We start from the raw sequence: 14,219 nt of genomic DNA, 5'->3' as shown, positions 1-14,219 counted from the left end.
CATTCCACTCCCTTCAATAATCCTGGCCAACTGCCAGTCTCTCAGGAATAAACTGGACGAACTACAAGCAAATGTCCGGTTTCTTTCTGATTATAGAAATGCATGTGTTATTTCCCTGACTGAGACTTGGCTTAAAGAACATGACTCAGACTCTGATTTGGAAATCGATGGCTTCGGAGTTCCAGTGCGGTTGGATAGGGATGCCGCCGTAACGGGAAAATCCTTGGGTGGAGGGGTATGCATCTACGTTAACCAGCGTTGATGCAGGTCTGTGATTTTGAGAGAATCTGTGTGTACTCCCGATATTGAACTGTTGTCGATTTCACTCTGCCCCTTCTACTTGCCCCGGGAGTTTCCACAAATATTTATTTCTGTTGTATACATCCACCCAAAGGCTAATGTGGAAAAAGCCTCGGATATTTTATGTAAAGTGATACACCAACTTCAAAGCATATCCCCTGATGCACCTAATATTGTGATGGGAGATTTTAATCATTGTAAAATGAAAACATCACTTACACACTTTGAACAATATGTGGACTGTCCTACCAGATATGGAAAATGTTTGGATCTTTGTTATGGGTCTATTAAGGGGGCATATAAGTCGTCATTAAGAGCCCCTTTGGGCAAGTCTGACCATCATGTTGTTTATTTAGCCCCTACTTATAAACCTGTTTTAAAAAGGGAAAAAACAGAGAAGAAAATAATTCCTGTTTGGTCTGAAGACTCAATTCAAGAGTTGATGGGATACTTTGAATGTACTGATTGGGACTTGTTCAAATCCGAATGTACTGACTTAGACGATCTTACTGAAACTGTGACTAGCTATATTGAATTTTGTGAAGACTTGGTAATTCATAAAAAAACGTGTATAGTTTTTCCAAACAATAAGCCTTGGATTACTAAACAAGTTAAAAGTTCTATTAACTTAAGGAATATTTATTTTAAACAAGGCGACAGTATTCGGTACAAAGAGGCCAATAAACAAGTTAGAAAAGAGGTGAAATTAGCAAAATTGCGGTACAAGGAAAAGATAGAAACTATGTTTACAAATGGAAAGTCTCATGTAGCTTGGGACGGAGTGAAGTCTATTATCGGAACTAAACAGAAGAAGAAATGTATTAGTTTAGGAGGGAAATCTGATTATGAATTAGCAGATGCTTTTAATTCGTTTTATGTACGTTTTGACAATCATGATTTTTCAAGAGAATTGTCTGATTATAGGGGAAAATCTGTGATTCAGAACACTCCTGTTAAAATTCAAATTAATGAGGCTGATGTACGTAGCTGTTTTAGTCGGGTCAAGGTTAGAAAGAGTCCTTGCCCTGACCACATTGGTGGTAGGTTGGTGAAAAACTGTGCAGAGCAGCTTTCAGGGATTTATTCATTTATTTTTAATGAATCATTAAAACTTTCTAAAGTCCCTCGTTTATGGAAAGATGCCATTGTGGTACCAATTGCGAAAAAAAGAAATTCTTCTTCTCTTAAAGACTACAGGCCTGTTGCATTAACCTCCTTGATTATGAAATCTTTTGAAAAAATAGTAAGGAAGGATATTTTAACCCTAACACAGCGAGCACTTGATCCTATGCAGTTTGCATATAGATCTGGTAGAGGAGTTGATGATGCTACTTGTACCTTGTTGAATATGATTTTAGGACATTTAGAAGGTAAGAAAAGTCATGCACGTTTGCTTTTTATAGATTTTTCTTCTGCTTTTAATTGTGTTCAGCCTCACATTTTGGCAAAGAAATTGATTGATACTTTTCAACTGGATTTAAATATTGTGTGCTGGTTGGTGGATTTTCTAACTAATAGATCCCAAAGAGTACGGGTCAATGGAGTGTTGTCCAATATTTTGATGTCCTCCACGGGTACGCCACAAGGTTGCGTTTTGTCTCCTCTTTTGTTTTCTTTATACACCGATGATTGTCGTAGTGTTTTTAATGGGAGACACATTGTTAAATTTGCGGACGACTCTGTGATTGTGTCTCTTCTCACTGAGTCTGAGCCAGATGTTGGGCCAGTGATCGATAATTTTATTCAATGGTGTGATGATTCATTTTTTAATATTAATGCTTCAAAAACTTCGTTTTAAGTTTTTCCATTGTCTGCTGGTATGGTAACCTTAATGTAAAGAACAGGAGGAAGCTGACAAGCATTGTGACAATGTGCAGCAAGATAGTGGGGACCGATTTAAGGACTATCTCACAGATTTATGAGTGCAGGACAACTTGGAAGGGCCAGGTAGTGCTTTCTGATGCTACTCATCCATTGTGTGCTGAATTTCAACTCCTTCCTTCAGGGCGGAGATTCAGACTCCCCTTGTGTAAATCAAATAGATATAGAAATTCTTTCATACCGGCGGCAATTAAGTTTTTTAATGATTTTTTGTAATTTACGGTAATTTATGTGTTGTGTTGTTATTATGTGTATGTGTATACTACTGCTACTACTGCTGTCTACACAAATAATTGCCTTTAAGGACAATAAAGTTTATCAAAAAAAGAAAAAAAGAAAAAAAAGTCGCATTTATTTAGAAATTTATTTCACAAAATCCAAGACCAAGAACAGACATTTAATCTTGAAAGGCAAGTTATTCAGCTCCACAATAGCACACAGAACAACGGGCTGAATAGGTGTCCGGCATGTTAACGTCAGGGCTCGACATAAGCAATGGCCCGATGGCCCGGGGCCAGTAAAAGAGTATGTCGGGCTAGCTGATTGGCCAGTCACTGGTCCGTGCGGGCCAGTGACTGGCCATCAGCAAAACAAACAGCAATTCGTCACACACAGTGGCGCGAAGAGTGTCAATGTTACTTCAGGTTATTTAATATTCCGGCTGTGAATTATAAGCTCTGCCTCTGAGCTAAAATCAACCAATCGTCGAGGTAGTTCAGTATTCGCATACTCCGTTGTTGGGGGGCGAGCGCGTGCCGTGTCCATGCACTTCGTGAACGTGCGAGCCTGCGAGGTGCTAGGGACAGACCGAACGTCAGGACATTGTACTTATAAGTTCGACCCTCGGAGGCGAATATCAAGAATGGCCTGTAACGGGATGCTACCTGTATCTGAAAGTAAGCGTCTTCCACTGAGATAAACCATGCAATCTCACGGGCGACTTTGCGCGAGGATTGGTTGTCAGCAATTTGAACGAGCATTTCATAAGCGCTTGTTCAAACGTCCGAGGTCTAGAATGAGTCTGAGACCACCACCCTTTTTGACGAGAAAGTAGTGTCTGTAAAAACCCGACTCGCTCTGCGTTAGAGGAACGGTCTTTTATTATAGCCCCTTTTCCCAGCAGTTTCGCTATTTCGGCGCCAAGTAGATGTGATACTTCGCTTTTCACCGTAGGGGCGGACTGGCCAATGTGGGCCGGCCCACTCGGAAGGCTAAACGAATATATTTTAAAAATGACGGAAATCCTAATATTACATTTATTTTCTACGCAAATGGCTGAGTGAATCGATCGCACGGGCGCGGCCGACAAGGAGTGTGTTTTGTGTGCATGTGAGTGTTTTGCCCTCCCTCCCTGTTGAGTATCTTGAAACACGCCCCCTTTCACGTTTAATTTTACAGCGAGAGAGAGAGAGATATTGATCCGTTACTGCGAATTTATCTGAGCAGATAATTACAAATAATTGTCTATGGATGAAAAGCTGGAAGAAAAGCAGCAAGTTTAATATCACATGATAGCCTAATAGTAGCCTATGCCATGAGGATTCATGTTAATGCAAAATGTTAATGTCATGATAGTTTTATTTTAATATTGTTGTGTGTCTTAATGTTCTTCTGTTTGATTCCCTTTGTTTTACAAGTATTATCTTATATGTGTTGTGTTATTTAAAATAAATGTTTAAATAGCATTTATTTTTGTATTGTGTAATATTTTTATGCTATAAGTAGTGTTAAAAATTATTCTGCACATTAATGAGCCAATGTGTTATGATGTGGGATGTGGTGGGCTGCTGTGGGTCAGAAAGTCCAGGGCCACTTTTTGGTCTCAGTCCGCCCCTGCGCGGCAGTCTGCGAGCGAACTGCAGCAAGTAACCTTGTTTTATTGTGTTCAGCACCCATTCTGATATGCCAGAAATGGTTTTCCATGCTTTTCCTTATAGGGATGTTCGCCGTGACGTCACGACGCGCTCTGGTTGGCAGAAGAAAAGTAATGACGCTTAAAGCGCAGCGCAAACACAGAAGAAAATGGTTGTATCGTGCTTTTTGATCGGCTGTGTTAACAGGTTCGATAAGAGTAATAACCCCAAGAGCTTCTATCGTGTACCTAAACAGCCTGAATCAAGAAAGAAAGCTTTGAATTTCTGCAATTAGGCGTCTATACCCAGCGGAAAACAATGGGAGCCAGCGGACCACGATCGCGTCTGCTACCTACATTTTGCGTTAAATTAAAACTAATTTTGTAAATAAATGTTACTAGTAGGTTCTATCGCATTGATGGGTTAATTAATGAATGAATAACTGTACAAAATACCGCGGAAGACGTGTCAAAGTGTTTGTTTACATAACTTTTTGTGCATGCTGTGACTGAGCAATGGAAGTATAATAACACTGACATACCCTTATAAATTAATGGCAAATTATTGTATTTTCATTCATACATTTTACGTATATGTTAACCAATGTTATATATCAGAGGTAAGATAATTTTGAATATAGCCCATGGATAAATTACACCTGTATTTTTACTCTAGTTGTAACATATTTACCAGTTATCCTTAGTTACAACAAGTAATATTCGTAATAATTACTTAATTTATAGGCATCTAAAGATTTGTACGCCTTCATCGACTCTCTGGTAAACATAGATGGCGTGTCGATGAGATAACGTTACAGATAGATGTCGCCGAATGTCAAATCTGGCCATGTGTCCGGGCTTTTGCTCCAATTCTCACTCAGGTGATATTGATCAGGCAGAGAACATGAACCCTGGTTATATAAAAGCTTAACCTTATATCTCTTTTTTGGTTCTTCGGACAAATAATTAGCATATGCTGACAAAACACAGGTAGACTGCTGCGAGTCTGCGACATGTTTTGGTTCTTTCTGCCAACCAGTTCGCGACCACGCCCATATCGTGACGTCACATTTGACTCCGGCGAACATCCCTATATTTCTTTCAGGGACAGTAAAAATATAGAAGGGGCCAGCAAAACTCTGATCTACTGGCCCCGGGGGCCAGTGGGGATTTTTTTTTTATGTTGAGCCCTGGTTAACGTAACAAGGTTTCCCGCAGCACTATGGAACTAAGGCGGCCGCCTAAGCAACACACGCCTGCCGCCTTAACTACGTCATCAACAAAATGTATATGAGCGATATCCGCCGTGTTACTCTGTCCTGTTTAGAGCTCAGATCCGCCACTATACTCTAGCCGGGCCGTTATCTAGAGACGTGCGGCGCGGGACTAGATTTGATGGCAGAGTGCGAGCGCGGGCGGTAGCCTAATGCACTCACTATGTGTGTGCGGCTGCGGGAGAATAAAACGATTAAATAGATGCATAACAATTTATTAGTTTTTATAGGTTTTATTCATATATATTTCTGTTACAGAAAAGCAACAAGAACAACTAAAACAAAATAGAAACGATTTACAGGCCGGAGTTTCTATTTGTAACATGTTTGCAGCGTTGAGCGATGTAGCCAATCACAGACATATGTGTTGATTTCTGGAACGCAATGGCCAATCAGAAGCATTAAAGATAGAATCCCTTCACGGCTCAAACTGACTTTTTGTTCAGTGCTGAATTCTGCATGCTGGCAAATCCTTTTTTAATGTTTTTTATTCATTCATCTCAGTCAGTATGAATTCATTTTGATATACAAGTCGCACCTGACTATAAGTCGCAGGACCAGCAAAACTATGCGACTTATAGTCCGGAAAATACGGTAAATCTATCCCAACCAATGTTAAAGAAAACAAGGCGGCATGTGGTTTAAAAGATGGCAAGTAAAATAAAAAGCACATCTTTATGCAATACAGTTTCATTATTATCCAGAGCGGCTTACTATAAATAATTTGTGCGACCAAATCATGTTTTGCGCCAGTAACTGAAAAAGTTAGTAGCGCAAGTGCCACCAGTGGAAAAGGTTAGTGTAGTTCCCTGTGTGGGGTTAATTGGGGTCTCCGATGGCACAGATGTCCTGGGAATACAGAGATAACGTATCGCTAGAGTGGCCAACTTCGGAAAGCGCCTTTCCTTTGCTTGTGGATGTTTGCTTCGCAAGTGATAGCCTATTACATTGTACTTGCACTACTGCTTTATTTTAATACCGCGTAGCATATTTTGCAAGTAACTTCGTCGCCCTTTCTGTCGAAATGGTCCCACACAGTAGGCGGCTACTTTTCGCTTGCTTCAATTTACTTGCTCAGTCTTTAGGCGCGTGTGGTTCCACGTCCCGACGCACCCCGTGAGTTAAATATAGGCTATATACTTTTTTTTTAACCATGCAGCAAAAAAAAAAAAGAAAATACACATTTATTTTTTTACTTTTAAAACATTTAACTCATAGTATTAATCGGTCAATTTTTACTTTCGGTTAACGGTCAATATGAGCATCCATACTCCAAATAAATAACAACATTGACAAACGGTTCTGATTAATTTGGTTCGAAAGAAGAGATAAGCCCGCCCACACTGACAATTGATTGGTTGGGTCCTTACATGCGCTTCCTGAGGCACACACACAAAAGGTCTCTCGCTCCCTCTCTCTGCCGTGCGAGCGCTACGCATTGGCGCTCTTGCTCGCTCTAGATTTCGAGAGATTTTAACTAATTTGCGGGCATCTGGGAGCCGCTATCAATATGCGGGAGACTCCCGGAACTTCCGGGAGACTTGGGATGTCTGAAATACTTCCACACCGCTGGCATGGCTATTCTGTAAGTTAGCTAACTCTCATACTCATGCGACTATAATTGGCTACCAGGGTTTCTGCAGGGTTTAGTCAGTCAAATTTAAGACTTTTTAAGACCTTTTTATGACCATTATGATTTAAATTTATGACCTACACGAATTACGAAAAATAACTTTTATATTAGTCGATATAGATAATTATCAAGATAAATGTCAAATCTTTATTTCTTTCAAGTTTAAAGGCATATTTTTGCTCCTAAGTGAAAGTTGTAGAGCGTTAATTGTGGTTTTAAACTACTCTTTATTGTCAGAACATATCATGACAAACACTTGCCAAACAGGGGAACATTTCACAAATCTAAGGTAAAACATTCAAACATTTGACATTAGGTCCTTAACTAAATTAATATCTTTATTGTAAAACTAATTTCTTAGTTTCTGCATGTGCTAATGGGGGTCAAGTCTTGAAACAGGTTTGTGTTGACTTTGATATCTTCATGAAATGTATGAAAAACAGAAGCCTAAATACATTATTAAATACTGTAATTATATTCCATTAGTCCTTTAATACATTGTCTACAATAATAATATAATACAATTCAATATGTATATCCCACATGGTGCAGTTAATATTACTAGGCTAACGTTACAGTAAATCCATGGTAAATAATGGGAATTTGTAGACGGAAAAGCTTTTGACTGTATTGTTGCTCACAGTGTTTCTCCTGTTCGCCAGCGCCGCTTCATCTGCCTTTAAACTGGTTTAAATCACTGAGACATTTGAGTTCTTCACTGAATTCAAGCGCTTCTCACTGGATCTCGTGACTGAGACCGATCAGAGTAAACACGTCTAGTGAGCTCGCGCTGCGCTGCCGTTTGGCCTTTGAGCCGAGCGGATATATAGTCCGTGTGGCGCGCGGTTCAAATTAGTTTCGTTCCACTTTTGGCGCATTTAACATTATGCCGCCAGCGCATTTTCGGGGGGAAAAAGGCAATGCTAGAACCAATGAATGAACGAGCATATCAATTTAAGACGTGGTTAAATGTAATTTATGACCTTGTACGGAAAATCCGGACGTTTTTATGACTTTTTATGGCCTAAAATTCTTATTATTAAATTTAAGACATTTTATGACTTTTTATGACTCCGCGGACACCCTGGCTACTACTGTTATCACGTGACAGGCTGCGCCGCTTAACTGGATGTCGCAGGGAAATGCTAATATTCAAGCATTTAGGCGATGGTTTAAACTAGATTTTACCATGGTTTACGTTGGATAGGTATCGGATCATATTTTTTTCTCCCCTCCGATCTAGCGTTCTGGGCCAATATTGGCACGATACCGATGACGTGGATCGGGACATCCCTAAAAATAACAGTGCTACCTTTAAAATACAGCAAAAATCCTGAACAGCTGATGCTAAATAAAGACTATCGGCTCAGAATAATGCAAAATTCAGACAATATTTACATTAAAAAAAACAAAAAACAAATGTCCATTCACATGATAATATAATGAGCCATACACACCTGTCCCTTTGTACTTGTCCACAAAGCAGTACTTCAAATCATAGTTGCTTAACAGCTCATGCACCTCCTAAAGAAAGACAACAGAAAAAGAAAAAACAGTCACCACAATGGAAGACTTTCATTCATCGAACAATCACAGAATCCTTAATTTTGCATGCACAACAAAAGCCACGCAATAGATTAATAACTAATCGAATAGCTCAGCTCTCATCTCTATTCCCACAACTCCTTTTGAAGGGTAACAAATAATTGGCTTTCAGTGGTTATGACTGAGGTATTTATAAACGACTTTTCACATTGCTTTCTGCTTTTAGGCTTCCTACATGTTACCATACTATGAACCAGCACTTTCTTTCAGTTTCAGTGAAAGCAATGCGTTTTGTTTCAGCGCCTTCTGTCCTTTGTCATCCTCGCTGCTCCCATTCCTATCTGGACAATACCAGAAGCGCACACACACACACCTGTTTTCCCCATGAATCAAGCATTTTCCTAAGAGAATCACATGCACAAAGAACAAGAACCAACTGACCCGTATGAACTTTGGCGTCGGCAATTGAATCTGCTGTGTCAATGTGAAGGCGGACGATCAGAGTTTCAGAGAGATGCTTTTACCACACAGAACATCGTGTCATCCAGTACTCCTGAACAGTGTTGGGTGCAATTAATTAGTCTAATTACTTTTCCCTTGAAAAGGTAAAGGGACTACCGGTACTCTTTGTTTTTCTGTAGTTTAGTGACTTCTGATGTAATGCTAAATATTGTTTAGACTACAAATCTATTTTTTATGAAACAATAGTGGATTTAACATCCGAATTTAGGGCAACCATCTCCCTTAACACACTTTGGTCAGATCAAGAATTTATGCAATTTTATATTGTTTATTTGAAACAATTAAAAGAGCAGTTTCATGTCTATCCTTGTATTGCTCAACTGGCCGAGGTTGATTTCAGATTTAGAAAGTAATTAGTAATAAATAAATAAAATCCAATAATACTATTTAGAATGTAATTAGTACAGCAATCAGTTTTTTAGAGTAACTTCCCAACACTTCTCCTGAAATAACGTTAGTGGTAACGTTATCTCATAATAAGCAATAGTGAAAATTAAAGATACTAGTAACTTTCTGCTCAGATTAATAAAATAGACAAAAAAATAATAGTAATTTGTTTCAAGCGTCAAAACTGCTTGCCAGACTCTGGTAAAGAACAGTTTGTAAAGTAACATTTGTGACAAGAAACTTCATGAAAATGGCCAATATTTTCAGATTTAAGCGTCAGATTTTGAGAGTTGTGATAGAAATGTTAAATATTGAAATGAAGCAGCGAACATATCCATTTAACCTACACAAGCTGTGCCTGTGTATAACCATCCGGGCATTCAGCTTGCCTTGAATCAAATGAACAGTCAATAATGTTAATGTTACACAACTCCCATTGGACTCCATCCCGTTACCGTGGCTCTTTAATGGCTGCGATGACACGAGGCTCGGTGTGGTCAAAGCATCTCTCTGAAACACTGACCATAGGCATTCACATTGACACAGCAGACATCAAAACACTGTAAAAATCTAGTCCATTAACGTTAACTACTGAGTCAGCGATAACCGACACGGTTGTTGGATCAAGATTGGGATGCCCGTCCAAAAGTCCACCAAGTTACATAAAACTATAGTTTGATGTACAAACCTGATTGCTGATGTCGGCTGGGAGGTTCTTTATTATTATTTTTCTCCGATTATAAAACTCTCTTCTCGTTCTTTCCAAACGGCTGGCAATCTCTTCTGGACTGAGGGCCGTCAGTTCATCATCGAGCCGTCGCGAACAGTCGCTACCCGCCGGTGAACCCTCACCGACGGCGTCCGATTCAACTTGTTTGCCCGTTTCATACTCCCAGTTTTCACGTTCGCCTGCTTGGTCGTAACCTGTATAGAGTGGATTCGGGGCAAAATTGGCACCAGTGAAGGATTTCTCGTCTCTGGCAGCTGCGCTAACGGACACTGCGGCCGCCATGTCTCCGTGTGGAAGTTTGTGTGCTTGCACTGCTCGTTTGCTTTGGCCAGTTTAAACAATACACACATGCGAGGAACTCGCCTGCTGATTGGTCGAGGAGAAATGCGTTTTTCTTTTTCGGCGTGAGGGGCGGGGCCAACGAGTCACGTCTCAAATTTGAACACACAGCAGGTGGGTTGCCAGACACTACCATTATTTAAACTATAGGCCTACACAAAAAGGATCCACATTTTCTTTGTTTTATTATGCTCTCCGTAACCGTTTTTGCTTTTTTACCATTATTTTACTCTTTGTATTAAAACATTTAAATACCCGATAACATTTTAATGTACAGCCTGCCCTGTAATGTGTAATGTACAGCCTGCACTCAGTTGAATACTGTTGAATGACACTCTACAGACATTCTCTGGACTGTAGTAGAGCACTGTATTTGTTGTTGTTGTTGTTTTTTGTTATTACCCTGATGTTGGTAATCGGTACCCTAATCATTATTTTTCAGTCGTCTGTACAATGAGGATGAAAACATTAAAAAGGGAGATCGGTTGCCAGATCAGGCTAGAAGCACTCAATGGGCCTAATGGTCACGTCAAGTCACCTTTATTTTTTAATTATATAGTGCCTTATACAAGATTGTTTCAAATCAGTTTTACTGTGATAACAGGAACATTTTTCAGCTGACATGATTTTAGTGTTGATTTGCTTCAATTGTAAAGATCATCATTAAATAGTTCATTTCATCTATAAAGCAGTTCTGCAGAAAAGTGATGTCATCGTGCATCTCAGTTCAGTTTTCATCCAATAGTGTCAGTGCAGTCAAATCAATAATGTTGTTGAATAGTAAGTGTTCCCAAGTAAGCAAGCAACAGTTGACAGTGGCAAGTAATAAATTAAGACTTTGTCTGCAGCCAGTAGGCTACTAATCTAATAGATGGATAGATGGTTACTTTATTAATTCCCTAACAGTTTTATGGCTGTATGGTCATATGTTGTATGGTTTTATGTTTTAATGGAGCCAGTGCTATGGCATTATATTTTATTGTTGTATGATTGCTGTGTGATTTATTATGTTGTTGTTTTTAGCCATCATGTGCCTAGTATAACATCTTGCCAATGGACTACAGTTGAAAATTAGCCTGCTGGCTAACACTGGCACATTTACAGAAATGCACTGTCCTTAAATTAATAAATGAAATAGAAATATATATATATATATTTTTTTTTTCAGATAGAACATCAGCAAATTCTTTGATAAAATCTGTATGGTGGCCTGTATACAACGTCAAACTGGATTTATCACTTAAGAGTCTAGACAATGTTAAATAAAAAAGCACCATCACTTTAAAAGAGTTATATTTGAAACTAGACTTCTGAGTAATACTGGATATAGTACTATAAATTACAGCAACACCTCTCCCTTTGCCTTTCAGATGAGGTTCATGTTTATAACAGTAATCTTGGGGGGTGGAATCATTTAAAGCAATGTCATCGTCTGGTTTTAGCCAGGTTTCTATCAAACAGCCAGTTTCTCTTTATGATGATATCTAGGTGAAAGTCTCTATTTATCTGATTTCTGTGACACAAGACAGCTACAGTAGCAGACAGTCGGTTTAGCCAGTCTTTTTGCTTCCTGATCTGGGCTCCAGTTAGTCAAGGTTCATTTTTAAAACTATGTGCCATATTACTAGAGAGAAGAAAGAGCGGCATGGGTCCCAACAATAGGGGTTCACAGTTGTTGTGAAAATGTGCTATAGCTATAACTAGTCATGGTATCAAGAGCTGGCCTTTAGCTGACCAAACAGTTAACTGTTACCATTGACTGCCATAGTAGGAAAAAAAAATACTATGGCAGTCAATGGTAACAGTTAACTGTCTGGTTACCGACATTCTTCAAAATATCTTCCTTTGTGTTCCGCAGAAGAAAGAAATTCATACAGGTTTGAAACAACTTGAGGGTGATTTATGATGACAATTTTCATTTTAAAGTGAACTATCCCTTTAAGTACCAGGTCTTGCATCTGCGCGCCATCAAAGTCACGCTGAAATGGAAGTAGCAACAGATATTTTCTTCCACATTGTGATATCGGTTTATTGAAGAAAACAAACAAAGGTCAGTTTTATTCAGCATTAGTTGGTTGGATTTTTTAGAAGTGAGCGTTGCATTTAAAATAAACATAAGCTTGCACACAGATGTGGAGGGTCGAGGTTTAAGCGGACCAGGAGAAGTCAAGCATACGTCGCCAGAGAGAGGCGATTTTGATTACAGGGTCAAAATATAGCTGCAAGCAGCCATTACGGGGCCAAGCGCAAGCAAGACGACAAGACATGCCAAAGTGGCAGGAAGTGAGAGACCAACTGCAGCAAGGAGCAATTGAAGACATTTAAAGATGAATTTTGGCAAAATGGTTGAAAAATCACATACATTAACTAAAAATATGATTATCACTTTCGACCAATAGGTGGCGCAATTACGAAACTGATGTGATGTGGTCAGAGTGAAGTGACAATGACACATACAAAGTTTGGTGTCAATATGTCAAGGCATTGCAGATATAAAGCCTTAATAGTAATTTTGGCATTGTGCCTCAACTTTGCCACTGCGGTTTACGAAAACGGTTTTGTCTATTGACACGAAATCCATAACTTTTACTCTGCACGGTCTGGAGATGACACGATCCGATTTTGGTGAAAATCGGACGTTCGGTCTAGGAGGAGTTCGAAAAAGTAGGTTTTAAAAGAAAATAAAGATGGCGGACAGGAAGTTTGACTGACTATGAAGAAATTTGTATCCATGTTTTCAGCATAACCCAAGGAATCTATTGAGATCAGTGTCATTACTATAGGCAAATTTATTCAAAAGTTATTAGCATTTTTGGAAATTTCATTATAACTTTTGACCAAAAGGTGGCGCTGTCTCATAATCTTTTGAGTACCTTTAGGGCCTTGTACTGATGACCCATACTGAGTTTCGTAACGATACGTTCATGCGTTCATAAAATACAGCATTTTAGCACATAATTCAAAATGGCCGACAGTCAAAATGGCCGATATGGGAAAATTGGATATCAGTCAACTCAATATGACGTCCTGAATCTAACGAGACCACTTTTGTGATTTTTGGACAAACCGTTCAGAAGTTATAAGCAAAAATATAAATTATTCATATCTCCGGACCAGTAGGTGGCGCTGCGCCGAAACGCTGCATGTAGCCTCAGGTCATGCTTATGATGACATGTACCAAGTTTGGTCTGAATACAATAAAGCGTTGCGGAGATACAGCCTTACGTCTGTTTTCGCAAGTGCTATGTAAAATTTGTTTGTACGTTTATCAAAAATGGTTAAGCGAATCAACTTGATTTCCATAACTTTTTGTCGTCACGGTCTGGAGATGATCTGGTTAAATTTTTGTGAAATTCGGAGCAACGGCCTAGGAGGAGTTCGAAAAAGTAGGTTTTTCGGAAAATTCAAAATGGCGGGAAAACTATTATGACGGAAAATGACGTCATAGGGTGCAATCGAATCGTCGTGAGCTCAGGAATCAGAGGAAAAAAGAATTTTGTTTCTAGCCCTTGTGGTTCAAAAGTTATTAGCATAAACATGAGTGAAACTTTGGACAGCTGGTGGCGCTAGAGGGAATGAGTTGGAGACTCCAAATTTGCTATGGTGATAGTTCAGGCTGTCCTCTATCACTGTGCCAATTTTCATAAGTTTCCCGCAAACGGTTCTATAGGCTGCCATAGAAGCCCGGAACAGATACAATAGGTGCCCGCACCTTCAGTGCTTGGCCCCTAAAAATAAATACAAAATTCATGGATG

At 39.3% G+C, this 14,219-nt stretch overlaps 1 protein-coding gene across 2 annotated transcripts in view; it reads right to left on the bottom strand.

Annotated features, from left to right (window-relative positions):
• raver1 (ribonucleoprotein, PTB-binding 1) overlaps window positions 1-10,484 on the bottom strand; it is a 38,095-nt gene extending 27,611 nt beyond the window's left edge. Inside the window, exons 1-2 of one of the 2 annotated variants that reach the window (XM_079631078.1) lie at window positions 10,083-10,484; window positions 8,398-8,464 (exon numbers count right to left, since the gene is read on the bottom strand). In XM_079631078.1, the coding sequence (XP_079487204.1) occupies window positions 8,398-8,464; window positions 10,083-10,406 (391 nt within the window). In that variant the 5' untranslated portion in view covers window positions 10,407-10,484. The remainder of the gene's footprint in view (window positions 1-8,397; window positions 8,465-10,082) is intronic. The other variant, XM_079631077.1, reaches the window with a different exon arrangement.
• Between the last annotated feature and the right edge of the window lie 3,735 nt (window positions 10,485-14,219).

Source organism: Phoxinus phoxinus, assembly GCF_949152265.1.
Source record: "Phoxinus phoxinus genome assembly, chromosome: 1".
NCBI lineage: Eukaryota > Metazoa > Chordata > Actinopteri > Cypriniformes > Leuciscidae > Phoxinus > Phoxinus phoxinus.
The sequence above is the reverse complement of the archived record's forward strand: the minus strand, read 5'-3'. Positions and strand labels throughout refer to the sequence as shown.